This window comes from Gymnogyps californianus, chromosome 1, assembly GCF_018139145.2.
Source record: "Gymnogyps californianus isolate 813 chromosome 1, ASM1813914v2, whole genome shotgun sequence".
Classification (NCBI taxonomy): domain Eukaryota; kingdom Metazoa; phylum Chordata; class Aves; order Accipitriformes; family Cathartidae; genus Gymnogyps; species Gymnogyps californianus.
Genome location: NC_059471.1, coordinates 74,565,143 through 74,581,689, shown reverse-complemented (window position 1 = coordinate 74,581,689; position 16,547 = coordinate 74,565,143). Strand labels below are relative to the sequence as shown.

At 40.8% G+C, this 16,547-nt stretch overlaps 2 protein-coding genes across 3 annotated transcripts in view; one reads left to right on the top strand and one right to left on the bottom strand.

Moving 5' to 3' along the window:
- The window catches only part of CYFIP1 (cytoplasmic FMR1 interacting protein 1), a 79,641-nt gene that overhangs the window by 52,225 nt on the left and 10,869 nt on the right, over positions 1-16,547 (top strand). For both annotated transcript variants that reach the window (XM_050915484.1, XM_050915485.1), the window contains exons 24-25: positions 9,747-9,890; positions 11,441-11,531. In XM_050915484.1, coding sequence (XP_050771441.1) covers positions 9,747-9,890; positions 11,441-11,531 — 235 coding nt within the window. The remainder of the gene's footprint in view (positions 1-9,746; positions 9,891-11,440; positions 11,532-16,547) is intronic.
- LOC127029710 (fibronectin type III domain-containing protein 9-like) lies at positions 2,610-3,281 on the bottom strand. Its single transcript, XM_050915488.1, has one exon. It carries the CDS (start codon positions 3,279-3,281, stop codon positions 2,610-2,612), a length of 672 nt encoding a protein of 223 aa, XP_050771445.1.

The window sequence follows — 16,547 nt, the reverse complement described above, 5'->3', positions numbered from 1 at the left end:
ACCTACTGCTGGTGCACGAATTAACATCAGTTTGCACTATGTTGCATCTTGTTATCAGTTTAGTAATCACTTAGAATGTTTGCCCCTTACTAGATCACTGTTAAAACTGGACAGTGAACTACCAAAACACAGAATTGCCAGAATGAACCTGAATGAATCTGTAATAAAACTTTCTGAGCAAGAGACAAAGAATCGTGTAGCTCTGTGAATGTGCGATGACATGACTTCTTCAAAACTAGTGCAGAAGTCGGATGACACTCCTTATGCATTGCTCATTTGCAGCAGATGCGAGATGGTCCATTGCTTGTGAGGTGATATAAATGTTTATCTAAGTAGTGCACAGTAAACTCCTTGGGTGGAATGGTTTTATGTTTAGATGAGGTAAATCCCATTCCTGGGAGCACTTCCATGGTAGCTCCTTGCCTTCTTAATCTGATATATACATGTGTCTTTTAGTATATATGTGTTTGTGTATAAATAACAAAATTCAGTAGGTGAATTGCCTCAAAACTCCTTTAAGACTGAAATGCTCCTTGTTCTCAGTATGGTATATACACGTGTGCATAACATATAAATGCATGTAAATATATGTATTGGGCTGCCTTAAAACCCACATAAAGGAACAGAGATGCAGAGAAGTAAACAGGTTTTCAAGGGCCCGAGATGTTGGCAGAGATGAGAATATAAGTCTCTTGGCTACATCCCTTTAACATTAAAATAATTTTTTCTCTCTTTGATGAAATCCTAGTCAGAGAAATGTTACCGTTAATTTGATTACAAGATTATTTTAAAGCATTTTTTTCTGTCCCTGCTACCCAGCCGCCCCTTTTTGTCGGTAAACCTGTAGTGTTGGCTGCATGCTCTGAAGAGAGTTTTTCAGTGTCTGGTTCATGAAACACCTTCATTTGAAACAGGGGTAAACTGTGGTCATCTTCACAATTTATTTAAGACTGATGTGTAAGACAAAGAAAAACATATGTCAGCTGGAGGAAATGCTATGTAGGGGGTGGAGAACACGTTATTGCTAACTTAACACAATAAAGACGCCTTTTGAAGTGTTTTCTAAAAGTAACACTCGCCCCCATTCAGCACGCGTTTCTGTGTGTCATACCTATCCTAGTAGAAAAAAGTAAAGACGATGCATCAAACTTATGCCAGCTCCTGTCTTCCTAGCAATATGAGAGTTGACGTCTTTCAGAAGTCGTGGGAAATGTCAAAATACAGTAGCTGAAAAGACCCACTGCCTGCTGTGAAATACTCGGTGGGCGCTCTCTTGCCAAAATTGTGCACCCCCTTGGCTTCCAGGGCGCGGTGGAAAGGGGTGGCAGCTGCTCAGCCAGCAGTTCTCCAGCCTTTACTGGTACAACCGAGCTGTGTCAACAAGAGCTGACTTTACGCATACATTTGTATCAATAGCAGTTTAAAATGCCTGCAGTCACAGTGTATCTTTGTTTTTCAGACGTACCATACTGTACAGCAATACTAAGATTTATTATGTTTTTATGGAACACAAATGCACTTAAGAGATTTAAAACAGGGTGACTTATACATGTAAGCCAGACAAGACTTGTCATGTTGTGAGGGTGAACAGATTTCTGTCCAAAGGGCCTTTCTTGGCACTTTGCCGTGAAGCTCAAGGCAGAGTGAGATGATCGGCAGATTTTCTTGTTACAAAAATAAAACGTGTTTTGGCATGTTTTTACTTCCTTGCCCCTTCATTTACCCAAAACATACTGCGCGGTTGGATAGAAATTTGCAGCTGGTGAATGAGTTTTGTCATGAAAACTGAAAGAGAAAGAGAGAAGGAAGGGCCAGGAGTTGCTTCTCTGAACTCCGTTTCCTCTATGGGGAGTCACTCGCCCATGGAGCAGAAGGTGGCTTGTGGTGGGTGCAGAAGAGTGCAAAATACGATAACCCAGGATATTTCCTTAGTTTCATTAAAAGTGTCCTTACAGAGTTGCTATCTTGCATATGTTTTTAGACCGAAGGGAAATTTCAAAGATAGACAAAAGGATAACATTAAAATCCTGGTGAGTTTAGCTTATGTGCTCATTCAGGTGGGAGCTATGGAGCACCGTGGCCGGCGAAGTGTGTAGTCTGAGTGTAGTAGTTTGTAGTGTGTACTTTGAGAAGCAGTCGGGATTGTGGGGGTAAAACTCAGACTGGCAAACCACTGGTGTATGTTCCAGTTGCCTGTAGCGTAGCATTTGGGTTGCGATCTGAGAACTTCTTCTCAGTTTTATTTATGCTAGTACAAAAAAAAAGTCTCTTGGTCACTTTTCATTCATTTTTATATTTGTTTGCTGTTTTAGACTAAAGAAAAGCAACCAAAAAATCCCCTCAAAATGTAAACCAATTATTTGCTACATGCTTCATTTTTAAATAACGGAGTGCGGCTGAAGTACTCACTTCTTGGGAATCTGAACCTTTGCCTCTGAGTACCTCTGGCTGCGTACGGGCTGTTGGAAAGGGATGTGACGCCGGAGGTACAGCCGGGAGCACTGCGGTGAGCAGTTGGAGCTCCCCATTGTGAGCGCCGACAATGCATGTGATGCATTTGAAGCAGTTGGGATGTCGTATGTAGTAAAAATCTCCCTGACAAAAGGTTTCTAACTTATAGCAGAGCACTGTCCTGTTGTTGGCACTCGTTCCCGGCTTTTGGAAGTTGGCGTGATGGGCTCCTTGCATGCTGAGGGATTCTCTATGATTGTGGCCAGCTGGATGCCACCTGGATGCTTTTCCTGGGTGTCCTGCATCAGTTGGCTCTGCCTGCTGAGCTCCTCCGAGGCGTACGCCGCACTTTTGGTCCACACCTTCCCGTGGTCTTGTTTGGAGGTCCCGTTTCGCCCTTGCAAACGCTCGCGTCTCCTGCGGCACAGGAGGTGCAGGCAGCCGTAGAGGAGGATCGCGGCAATGATGAGGAGCAGGACACTGCTGGTGAGCCAGATGCCCAGCGCCAGCTCTTTCTTGGTGTTGCTTGCAGATGCCGGGTCTCGTTCCAGCGTGTTAAAAACTCTGCACTGGTCGCTGGAAGGGTTTGCGGACTGGCAGGTCACGCACACGATGTATGTCGTTAGCGGAGTTAGGTTTTCAACAACAAAGGAGGAGCGACTGGTGGGCACCCTCTCTTCCTTCTGAAAGCTCTTTCTTGAGTAACTGGATAGCATGCTGTTCCAGTTAGGGTGGTACATGATGCTGTAAAAGCTGTCGGCACAACTGGCCATTTTTGGCCAAATTACCATTGCCGTGTTTCCTGTGATGTTTTGGACGGTTATTCCCATCTGGATGGTTGCTCAGGTGGTTTTTTTCTCTCCCGATGCTGATCTCGCTGTGGAAAGGGAAGATGTTCGTTTCCCAGGGAGGTAATTGAGAAGCTGCAGCACTGGGGATGTCGTGTGGATCTTAATCGTAGTGCTCTGTAATTTAGGAAGGGCGTTTATTAGGAAACTATGCTCTTATCTTTGGTACTGCTGTGTAAAAGTGGGAGTTGGAAGTTCATAAAGTTTGGAGTATTTTAAACTGTGTATTTCTTTCCCAAGTGAAAGGATAAACGTATGCTTATAGAAATTCAACCGGAGCTGCTGCCTGTGCAGGTGACCAGTTGTATCTTGTCTCCATGAGAGACGGTGTGTTTTGCAGAATTTGCAACTGGGGAACCACTTGCTTTCACAGGTTTTTTTCAGATGACTGGAAAAGAAATGGAGCAGTTGTTTTTCTGCCTAGTCTGAATATCTTGCATTTTATTTTACTTACTTGGTGTTTTACATAATCTCAAAGCTTGCTTTTGTGACCAATGAATTTTCTTATGTTAAGTGGCAAGAGAGGGGTGGCAGGAGTAGATATTGAGGGATAAATTCCTCTACCATCCACAAGTCTTCATTTTTTGCCAGTCACAATCAATTGAAAAACAAAACAGTATGTGGAAACATCATCAGATATTATTTTGTCTCCGATATCATCTTACATTAGTTTCTTATTCGCTGACACTTTCCATTTTTTGCTGGTGAGTTAGCACATCTGTAGCCAGTGCTAGAGCAGCGGCTGTGATAACTGTACATTGGTGGCATCAGTATCACAATATTTAGTCTTGATGCTAGTCAGCCTCTTGGAAAAGCTTTCTCAAGCTAAGCTTAGTTGGTGAAACACAGCTTTCCCTATAGCATACCTTTTGGATAAATAGTGGGTTTTTCAAAAATGACTAATACTCTTTTCTGTTCTAAGTGATTGTATGTAATTCCATAGTCTGTCTGCCCTGAATTTATACTCCTCCTCATAATAAAATTAAAATTAGAAAAACTGCCAGTATTTTGAGATTCTCAGTTTGTGTTACCACTGTAAATAGTGAAAGGAAAGCATCTATTTTCCACAATTTTCTAAACACATCTATCAAAGAATATATAATAACAGCCAGTGGGTATTTTCATTTGTTTGGCATGGGTTTTTCGCTATTGCTGTTATGAGGGTAACTTTTGAAAAAGAGCCTACCTCAGCAATTTAATCTGATTCTTGTAGTTTAATAGTCAGTTTCTAGTGGCACTCATGTGAAAGTTTTTTCCACTGCGAAAGTTTCTTACTTTTTTTATGAAGATAAATGCCCATGACAGTAACACTGTATTTCATTGTTTATGACTGCATTATAAAAATTAATTTTTTTTTATGATCAGGTTTAACATGTTAAGTCTCCTGGCTAAATAACAATTGAGTATTGAAAATTCTCCTGATGAAGAAAGCTTGTAAGATTTGCTCATAACATATTCTGAAATTATTCTGTAATACTTTTATTGTATTTTATACTAGATAGGAGGCTGACAAAATATATATTCTTTTGGTGGGATTTTGAGAGTTACATTACATTAATAGTAAGAATTCTGTGACTGTTTATGTATGAAAATTGTTGCTTGAGGCTTTTGGATTATACTTATTGGGAAGTGGGAAGAAAAAGATGTATGTTTGTTTTCATTACGATGTAAAACCTTGGATATGACTGATCTGGGTAGATGCTGCCATTCTAATCGTGTGGTAAGTGCACCCTTTTTGATACAGCAACAATATAAAGGAACTGAGTTTGCTATCAAATAAACTTATTAGACAGACACATTTTGGCATCTACCCAACTTTTGCAGATATTAAAATCAGGCGCATTAGTAAGATCAGAGCTTTTACTTGCTCAGTTGTCTTCTCTTTAGCTGGTAGATCCCAATTACTTAAAATTATAATTTATTTTTTATAGAACACTTCCTAACACAGTCTAGAAACAATAGTTTCACCCTCACAGCATTTTGTAAGTAGAATGTTTGGATTTTAATTAAATAACAATAATACATTTCTATTGTTACAAAACATCAGTTATTAGAAGACACATAATTACTGACATGTAAATGTTTCGAAAACCCATTTGATGTTTTACAGATTATAAAGTCAGTACTTACCGTCACTTCCTGACGGAGATTTCAGAACAGAATTTTCATACGGTGATACTGCTGTGAAAATGATATAAACACTAAGTTTTCTGTATCTCTTTTCACATGAGTTATTTCCTGCCTGATCTTTGCTTGCCAGTTTGCTTTTTCTTCCTCTCGGATTCCCTGGGCTGAATTCTCATTGCTTGGTGCTTTCAGGTTTTTTCTCCGATGCTGCTGGTGGCATGGTTTCTTTGTCTCTTCCACTTAAATTCATGCAAGCGCACATCTTGTCTAAAGATGCTGTTGCCTTGCTTTTCAAAGAACATACAGGAGGAAAAATAATGTCTTTTCCCCCTCTTGCTTGCCTCCCCTTGGACAGTGTACTGCCTGAACATCCCTGTTATATGCTCTTGTGCGTGTACCAGTGATGCTGTGAGTGATTAATGTTAGCACTTTGATGACATCAGCAACTAGCAACTCTTTTTTTTTTCCTTTTTTTTTTTTTTTTTTTAATTTAAGTAGGGGAGGGAGCAAGCATAGCTTAAAAAATAATGAACTCCCTCTTTCCTTCTCTCCCTCTCCACCCCCACCCCCCCTTTGTTAGTGGGTTCTTCCTGAAGCATTTTATGCTTTTGTGCATCACGGAGGGGAAATGGCGGTAGCGTGTGATGGTGTTTTCTAAATTCCTTGTCACAGTTTATAAAGCTCCACTAATCCGGCATTTACAGGTGGACCATTTTAGGTACTTCCCCATGAGGGTTACACTGAAGAAAGATGTATTTTTAGGTTGGCTGGCTTCTTATTGTTATGTATTGGTGAGTTTTTAAATATTTGTTGTAGCTTAACCCCAGCCAGCACCTAAGTACCACGCAGCTGCTCGCTCACTCCTCCCCGCTCCCAGTGGGATGGGGAGGAGGATTGGGGAAAAAAAGTAACACTCGTGGGTTGAGATAAGAACAGTTTAATAACTAAAATAAAATATAATAACAGTAATAAGAACAAAATATAATAATAATAATAATTGTAATGAAAAGGAACATAACAAACAGAGAGAGAAATAAAACCCAAGAAAAGACAAGTGATGCACAATGCAATTGCTCAACACCCGCTTGACCGATGCCTGAGCAGCGATTCACCTCTCCTGGCCAACTGCCCCCCATTTATATACTGGGCATGACATTCTGTGGTATGGAATACCCCTTTGGCTAGTTCAGGTCAGCTGCCCCGGCTGTGCTCCCTCCCAGCTTCTTGCACACCTGCTTGCTGGCAGAGCATGGGAAACTGAAAAGTCCTTAACTTAGGATAAGCGCTACTTAGCAACAACTAAAACATCAGCGTGTTATCAACATTATTCTCACATTAAATCCAAAACACAGCACTATACCAGCTACTGGGAAGAAAATTAACTCTATCCCAGCCGAAACCAGGACAATACTGAAATCACGTTTTTAGGGCTTGCTTTTCTATGACAAATTTCTGCTGTGTGAAGAGGAGTTTCCTCCCCTTAACCTCATGGCAGTAAAATGCTTTAACCTACTGAAGTAAATTCTCCTTGCGCTATAGCCGAAATAGATAGTTTGGACACGTTTATTGTGGAGACTTACCTGATTGGAAACATCAAAAGCAAAAGACGAAATCTCACCTTTTAGGGACAATTGTATAAATGCTTAGTGTATTGGGACATTCATCTGCACATATTTTCTTAGGATTTTACCAGTTCTCTCCCCCATCGATGCCCCAGACCCTTTTCTGTATGCGGAGCGCTATGGAAACGCACACAGAGAGATGCAGCTTTAGGCTGTCCACCCGGTGGGGTCTGTTTGGAGTTTAGCCTTTTAGCCAGCTCCGATCTAATAGCAGGACTATGTAGTGTATTAGGAGTCTAATAATTAGCTGAATGTCTATTTTAGTTTGCGTTCACAGAAAAGATGGCTGAGTATGTGGAAACAGCCCTCCTCCACAAAATCAACACAAGCCCACCGTCCTTAGAACAGAGCTTCCTGGAATGACGGACGGCTGAGGCCAGGGGACCCTCCAGAGCAGGGTGACCTGCAGCGGGTTGCTCAGGGACGTGTCCAGCCGTGTCTCCAACATCTCTGAGGACAGAGACTCCACAGCCTCTCTGTTCGACCACCCTCACAGTAGTGAAGCTTTTTCTGATGTTTAAATGGGATTTCCTGTTTGTGCCCATTGCCCCTTGTCCTGTCACTGGGCTCCACTGAGCAGAGTTGGCTCCATCATTTTTACTCCCCCCATCAGTTACTTATGCATGTGGATGTGATCCCTCTTGAGCCTTCTCTTCTCCAGCCTGAACAGTCCCAGCTCTCTCAGCCTTTCCTCATACGAAAGGCGCCTCCAGTCCCTTAATCATCTTCGAGGCCCACTGCTGGACTCTCCCATACGTCTCTATGTGTCTCTCCTGTGCTGGGGAGCCCACCACTGGACCCAGTATTCCAGGTGTGTCTCACCCATGCTGAGTAGAGGGGACGGATCACCTCCCTCGACCTGCTGGCAGTGCTCTGCCTAATGCAGCCCTGCTGGCTGTTGGCCGCCTTTGCCGCGAGGATGTACTTCTGGCTCATGGTCAGCTTCTTGTTCACCAGGACCCTCAAGATAAGAAAAACAAAAAAACCCCAAACCCCACCTTCTGCAGGTCAGGCTGTCTTGCTGTATAGTTCCGTCACACAGATGGAGACAGAAGTTCAGGCATGTAAGAAATATAACTAAACCTTTAAGCAGATTTCAGTACTGGCTTGAATTTTCACATTGCAGAAATAAATTGCTGGTTATAACTTTCTGTGGTTGTTGAAGCATGATAAAATTTATGTAATTTTCTACGTGTGAGTGTTTTAATAACATGTACAAAGTTTATCACTTAGGTCAGGAGTTGCCTGATTCAGAAAGTTGGTTTTAGATCTCTAGTTCTCTCTTGTTATGACCTAGATGGTCTCTTCTGAGCCTGTGCTTTTGTGTATTTCTTTCATAGTGCAACAATTTTTGACCCATAAGGGTTTGTGAAGTACACCTAAGGCATCCACAAAAGGTGGCCAAGAAGCATTAACCTGTTGCCAAATTTGCATTTGCTATATATCAGTCTAGAATCCAATTTTTAAATTTCTAAGACCACAGTTCAAAACATGTTGGAAACTGGTGTTTATACAGAGATTTACAACATAAATAAAAATGTGTATCTTTTATCCCGATCTCTTCTAAAGATGATTTGTAAGTCCTTTTCTTTTATGAGACTAAAATCCTTCAAGAGCTTGGTAGAGTTTCAAGAGTTGAATTCCTCGTAGTTTCTTTGTGCAATGCCATGTATTACAGTCTCTGGTATTGACTTGTGTGGATAATTGGGGCAGGATCTGAATTGAAGGGAAGGTCAATGTTCTTGCTGGATACTGGTGAAGGAAAGTTTTCTGTTACAGCTGATGTGTGCGGAGTTGAAAGTCTAACAGTATGCTGTCTTTCATGCGTGTATTAGAGAGAATGAAAACTGCAGAAAAGAAAAGGAAACACAACAGAACCTTCTGCAAGAAAGGTTGACAAGGTTGCCTTTTAAAATTAAATTTCAGGATATTAGGAGAACAACCCACTTACAGAAATGGAGGATGTTAAGTTAGCTAACTCCTCTTTGATCCGCGGCTTCAGCAAACAGTTCCTAAATCCCTACACAGCATCAGTCTGTACAGTTGTGTTCGCTTTGAAGAAATAGTCATTCATATGGCAAAGCACCTGGTCCTATTTATACAACTCTGGAAGAATTTCCATGAGGTTACATCCCAGACTTAGATTTGCTTTAATCTTGTGTACAGCTAAGGGGTTTGAAAAAGAGAGATCCTTATTAATTAGTTGCAGAATGCAGTAACTGCAGAAGGCTGGTTTTTTGTAGTTGAGTCCTCAGAGACTTAAACCACCTATTATGAACTGAAAATTGAAGTAACTTCTTTCAAGATGTTTTGTACATAAAATGGGCGATTCAGGAATAGAAGCTGTGCTTTAAATTCAGTGATCTGAACATTGGCATTGACTACTCTTATCCTTTTGTACCAGTGTAAATAGGAAAAAATATGAAAGAGGAAATGTTCATGACTTTATAAATGGTAAGTGGAAGACGCCTTGTGTAAAAAAAATTGTTTACAAGTTTTTCTTGCTAATACAGAGATTTTTGGTTGGAGTTTCTGCCTTACAAAAGGGAAGCTTTGTATTTTAACTTCCTGGAGAAAGAGTGAGATACAAAGTTATTATTTTATTTTTAATATGCTTTAAAATACTGTTTAAATGAGATTATTATAAAGATGCAGTCAGCTGAAATTGTCATTAATCATATCTGTTCTCTTGTTTTAGGCGTTGAATCTGGCATATTCCAGCATCTACAGCAACTACAGGAATTTTGTTGGTCCCCCTCACTTTAAAGTCATCTGTAGACTTCTTGGGTATCAGGGCATTGCCGTGGTGATGGAGGAGTTGCTGAAAGTTGTCAAGAGCCTGGTATGCCAATTGTCTTTCATTTTCTGCTATTCCAAATAGTTTCTGATAGGAAATGCTCAAGAAAAACAAAGTGAAAGTAAGATCTCAGATAAAACTAATTAAAATATTACTTCCATTGAAGTTCAGTATAAGCTGTGTTTGAGAGTAGTCAGTGTCTTGTGAGAGCAATAGAAGATGTGCCTTGGTAGCCTGAGCAGTGTTTTGAAAACCTTGGATTCTTCATTGGAGATGAATTTAATTTGTGGAGACCTATGCTGTTAGGTCCTGGGTAAACTCTGGAAAAGTATGAATGTTTCAAATTAGTTGATTTCAACTTAAAGATTGTACTGTAAATTCACTTTCTCGATATTTTTTGAGAACAGCTGGAGTGTGCTTTCTGCCTTGCCTAACTTCAGGGCTTTCATTAATAACATCATTGACAGATGACGCCTTAATAACAAGGAAGGTATAATCTCTGCTTGATTTAGCAATGGATAGCATCAAGCCTATTTAGAAGAGTGCTCAGACCAGATGTTGAAAAAGTTATCCATACAGCCTGGGTATCTTGTATTGGAAAGGGCCTTTTCTGTAACTAGGAGGAAGTTCAGGGGCTGGCTGTTGGCTGTATTATTAGTATCTATGTATACAGTCTTAATGCATTGCAGTTAAGTTTCAGCCAAAGAAATTGTCTTTTCCTCCCTGTCCCTGTTGCTTGTAAGGAGCATGCTGCCAAAATAATCCAACTATACCGGGGGATAGCTGTAGTATTCATAATCTCACTTCAGACACTTGACACATTCGGCAGTTTGTTTACAGTAATTCCCACGATGTTCTAAGTACGTTTTTTGATGTTCTAGAAAGGCTGGAGCCTGCTTGAAGGGGTGCTGTGGTCTAATCTTCAGGGAAAGAGGGAAACACAGATATTTTTTCGTGGTTTGGGTCGAGGGTTGGATTGTTGTTTTTTGGGGGATTTTTAAAATTATTTAGGTGGTAAGTCATCTCAATTCATTAAAGGTAGCACTGAATGCTTGGGCATTTTTAAAGAAGGTTAAAAGGCCTGGGGGGAGGTATCCTGCTGATGCCTGATGCAGATGCTCAGATGCAGGGAGACAGATATGAGATAGGTGTCTAGTGGGAGGAAGGCAGACTGACTGGAGGCTGGGACTGTGTCTTAACTGGTATGTCCGGAATAGCCAGTTTGAGCTGTTACAGACATACCTAATGCTAAGGATTTTTCTCTTGTTGCTTTTGAAAGCATTCAAATGCTACTTTTTTACCAAAAATCTAAAATAGAGACAGCCTGCAAGAGAAGAACATGATTTCCTCTTTTTTACCTTCCTGGCCTTAGCTGTTGTGCCACTGTTCCTGTAGCAAAAGGTGGCTAATGCCATATGAAGGAAAGTCCAACTGTATTCATTTGAAAAAGCCGCCTTTTTGAAGATGATGACTGACAGAAATAAATGCAAGATTTTTAGAGCTTGTTCAATTCACGTGTAGTTTGAATGCAATTTGTTGTAAAGTTTCTTAGTTCAATAACACTGACCTGTTTACACACATCTGTTTTCTCTCAGTTACAAGGGACGATTCTTCAGTATGTCAAGACCCTAATGGAAGTGATGCCTAAGATCTGTAGGTTACCAAGACATGAGTATGGTTCTCCAGGTTAGTTCATGTTTGGTGTTACCATAGCAGCCTTAGTAAGACGATACTAGTCACTGTCTTCTGGATCATGTGTACCTCTGTCTTTCCCTCCCTCTCTTCTCTCTCCCGATAATCAGCACTTAGTCTGTTTTGGTGGGTTTTTTAAAAACAAGAATCATTGAATGCTGTGCTTTCTGAAAGTACTTAATAAAGTTTTAAGACTTCTGTGCTTAGGGCAAATAAAAGGATGACAGTCTGTATATAGACAGCCTTACAACAGAAATGGTCTTGAGCTGGGCTGTTTCACAGTAGTTTCTATTTCTAGTCTTTCTCATAAGCATGTTGAGCTTTTCCCTCTGCAAGTTAGCCTCTCACACTTGTTCTGTTTAATTTAGATAACCCTGATTCTCTGGAAAAGCCTCTATTCCCTCTTCCTTTGCCTTTATCAAATGTAAGATAAAAGGAGTGATACTGCTGAGAGGCAAACTGGTCCTGCCAGAATAGTTATGTCTGAGGCTTGTGTGGGGCGCATCTTAGCCACTTAACAGGAGGTGTGACAGTTGCAGAAGAAGAAATGACTTTGAAAGCTGCTTGCCACTATGGAGGAATAATTGGCTAATTAGTATTTATCACGTTGTTCACTGAAACTCTGAAACTGCTTCCCCCCCTTCAAAATATTCCTCCTCCACAACTTCTAATTAACACAAATTAATCCTTCCATGTGCCACCCACCTCCTGAGTATATCTTTATTTTTCCAGAGTCGCTTAGGTTTATTAAATGCCACTCCAACTGGAATGAGGTTGGTTTTTTCCTGCTTCCCACAGCTTGCTTGACGCTTATTACCAACGTTAAACGAAATCGAGGACTTACTAAGTGTTTCCTTCCTGTTTTTCTCCCTGGAGCGTAGAAATGGATGAATCATGGTAGTTAGCAGTATAAAAATAATCTATCTGAGGTTTTTAGCCACTCGTTAAGGTCTGACCGCAAAAGCAGTAGGTATTCTCAAATATAGATTATGCATCACCAGGGTCTGTGATGCTACAGGTGACATTAGGAAGCTCATAGGCTCTTGCCAGAAATCCTCACCTGTAAGGAGTAAGTATTTGGCAGGAGATGCCCAGGGACTTAAGCAGAAACTTTCTCTTGAGGTTGAAAGGCAATCCATCCTATAGGAAAGGCAAAACTTTACTTGTCCAATGGTAGCCTTCACAGGATTGATTAAAACATTTTAAAATCCTTCATCACTTTCCTGTTTTGTAGAGATTGCAAACCGCTTTGACCTCGTATTTACTCGTGCAAAAGAAATCCCATATGTTTAGATGCCTACTGTAACGAGAGATGAGAGTAACTCTTGGTTTTACAATGGAAGATCATAGCAACTAGAATTGGACTGGATCTCAAAAACCCACCTGATCCTCTGCTCCTTCACTGCCCCTGTTCCTGGCAGGTTTTGTCTTGACACATGTACTTGTCCTGTTCTGAACTATTTCTAGCAGTGGACACTTAATAACCTCCTGGAGAGTGTCTTCCAAGAAATGGCAGAGACAGCCTTTATAGCACTCTCCCTTTCCTTTCGAAGACACTAGACAGAAAAGGTGTGTGGAAGCTCAGGGCACCTCCATCCCTCTCTCACATCACTGAAGAATCGTGTTGTGCTCTCTGACGGCTCCCCATCATGGAGCTGTCTGCCCTTGGAGCAGCTCTGACTGATAAAGCAAAATGTTCTCTCCAATGGGGACATGCTGTAGATTTGAGCCCTCATCTGGCATCTTGAGAGGAACTGCCAGATGGCAGAAGGGCAGGCTCAAACCGTGCTTGATTTGAATCACTGTCCTCTCCTTTCCGTGCTAAATTCTCCTCTGTAGCAGTCTTTGCCACACCTTGTTTACTTGATTTGCCACAGAAAATGCAAGCTAATACACGCCAACTGTTGTCTGTTCCCTCCTCTGCCTCCGAAAGCTTCCTGCAAAAGTTAGTAGTTCTAGTAGTAAGTCTGAGTGCTATGGAGCATGTCTGTATGCTGCTTCTATTCTTTCATAACAAATCATTTAAGCGCTTCTTTATAATTGGCACAACCTACACATACAGACCAAAACTGTGATTCTGATCTACAGATTAAATATGTAGATTCTCATCTGTCTTGATGTAACATGCATTTATCAATTCAGAATTAATTTCCTGAGTCCATTCTCCATATGCAAAGCGATTTAAGTATGCTCAGTAAGTAAGCCTCTAGCTATTTCATACACTTCAGAGTTTTCATTTGGAGAGCTTTGTTTGGACTCTGTTGATTGCAATTCCTTGAGCCCTACATAATCAGCCCTCTAGACTTGTGGATTTCTAAACGGTGATTTATTCCTGCTAAAAGGAGCAGGGTACAGACAGTGGCATCAGGGTTGTTCAGGACTCCTGTTTGCCAATGGGTTTGTTTCCATAGGAACAGTCTAAAGCAGTGGGGAACTTGCTCATCTTGAAGTCATAAAAATATTTGTCTAAAAATACATTAAGCATAAGGATTTTTAAAGGGACCTTTTAAAGTCGCTAAAGCTCTTAAAGGAATATTGGCCTATAAGAGTTTAAACTTGAAATTTCATCTTGGAGGTAACATTTTCTTCTGCTATTTTTCAAGTATTTGAATACGGCATTCCTGCTTTCGATAAATGAGTATTTCATGTCCTGCCACTCTGAAGTGTCATTGGACACGATGAGGAAAGTAGTTTGTCAGCTCTGCTGTGAGATGAGGCTTAGATTTTTGTCACTGGTATATCACCCCTCCAAAAGAAAGTTTTTTAAAAAATTCAGTAAGCTTAGCAAGATATAAACTTGGTGAGAAAGTAGCCTAAGTGTGTATTTTTTCCTGAGTATAGCGTTTCCATGTTTCTTCTTTTAAAATAAAATAAAATAAAAAAAATCAAAGAAACAAAACACCCAAAGCTGGTGCAGGGCAAAACACTCGTTACCCCAGGCCAGGATCTCTTGAAAGCCCATGTGTTTGCACGGCAGTTTGGGGAAGCCTCCCGGTGCCCCGTGCTGCCGGCTACTCTGTTCCTGTCTCTCCCTGGGCTGATTGTGCTGCTGGCAACACCTTCTGAGCTGCTTCAGCACAGCAACCTGGCAAAAACCAGTCTTCCACCCCTCCTTTTTCAGTAATATTTCGGGTCAGAGTCTAATAGGAACCGGAGCTAGCCTGGGCCGGGAAGCGTGGTGGAGGGCAGTAGTGGCTAGAGACTGCTGAGGAAGCATCGCTTGGGGCACAGCAGAAGGGCTAGTAATGCTTCCCGTTATCCCAGGTTTTTGATCAAACTTGGATCAGTAGGAGAATAAGTTGATTTCTTGGTGAGGGTGCGATGGCTTGAGTCCCTGTTGGGAAGAATATGGAAGGGAATTTATTCATAGGTTTTTCTGGAACCTGTCCATTGGAGAAAGATTTGGGAGGGAATCACAGACTATTTGAAAGAATTTGAGGGCAACCCAAATCACCTAGATGATTGCGAAAGGGCAATAAGGACTCATTAGACATGCAGAACAATAGGATATTTCTTTCTAGCAAAATAAACACAGTGCACAGGCTCCATGATCGTAATTACCAGATACATGTATATGCTTACACCTTACGAACATTTCCGTTGAAAGGAATGGCATGACTGCTGATATGCAGAGTTAATGATGTCTCTTGTGAGCCAGAGAAGTATTTGTAGCTAGCATTTCAAGGTCTGTGTGAAAGTGAACATAAACTAAAGGTCATTATGGCACCCAGTTTCTTGGGAGCAGTTTTGCTGTTGCATATTAGCAGATTTTACTTGACAATAGTCAAGTTGGTACTCTGCAGAAAATAACCCAAAACACAACTAGACCAAGAATTATATTCAAGATCTAGTTTGTTGTTAGTCAGTAATTCAGTTCTAGAATTAATAGCTAATTTTTGTCCTAATCTTTTAGGTACCAGAATTGTTACAAGCTCTGGAACGTGTTTGATTTGAGTCTGTAGGTGTGAATTGAGATTGTTTTATGGAAAGTGAAAGGTGATCAAAGTGAAGAAATCCAACCAGCTTTGTGTTACGTGTGTTGATTTGATCTGACTTCCTAAATTAATTAGTGTACAGACTGCACAGCTGAAACTTGGCATCTGCTGTCTGAGTGCTGTTGAGATAGGATTTTGGAAGCAGAGATGGAACCTAATCCTTTACTAATCTTTTATACTGGATCAGCAGCCTTTGCTTCTGTTGAGATCTGTGTAAATCAGAAACTGGGATTACAAGATTGATTATTGTGACACCTAACGTCATCCCATCTGCAGGAATAGAGGGGTTTAATTAGAATTGCTTTCTTGGAGAGAAGGAACAGAAAATCTTGATTCATTTGCCTTGCAAAATGCTATGTATATATAACTAATTCAGTAACTTATGAATTGTACCCACAAGTAAAATTAGGGGAAGGGGGAAGGTTGCATGCAGTTAAGTGAAATTAACTTTCCTAAGACACTTGTTCTTTTTCCAGGGCTTCTGTATGTATGTGTAGTCTTTCATAAAAATACAGTTCTCTGTACTGTACAGTATAAGGAACTGTAATCGGGAACGCCATTGCTCAAACATTAATGAAAACACGATGATGTATTTCTGCCACATGACTCCATTGGGGAGCAGATCATGCTTTCAGTGTCATCTCTGTTCCATCAAAAATAGCCTATGTAGCTCTGTAAACTTTCATCTGTTTTGCCGGTAAATCAAGCTCTTCATCTAAGGGGAAGTAATACACTGTTGATGGCAGCATTTGGAACACCTGCATGCTAAATACTGGGTGTCAGATTTTCAAAGTAATGACACAATTTGTTCATGAATGTATGTGTGTGGGTGTGTGTATTTATATATCTGTATATGGAGACTGAGGTTTTGGGTGATGAAATAAGGATCTTTGTTAAGGACTTCGAGAGGAACTCTGTCACCTGGAGTGACTGTAAAAGACAATATGTAATTTTTATGGTATGAACTTCAAGCCTCTTTACTGCTATCCTGCTGCTTTTGGGTGGACTTACTGTC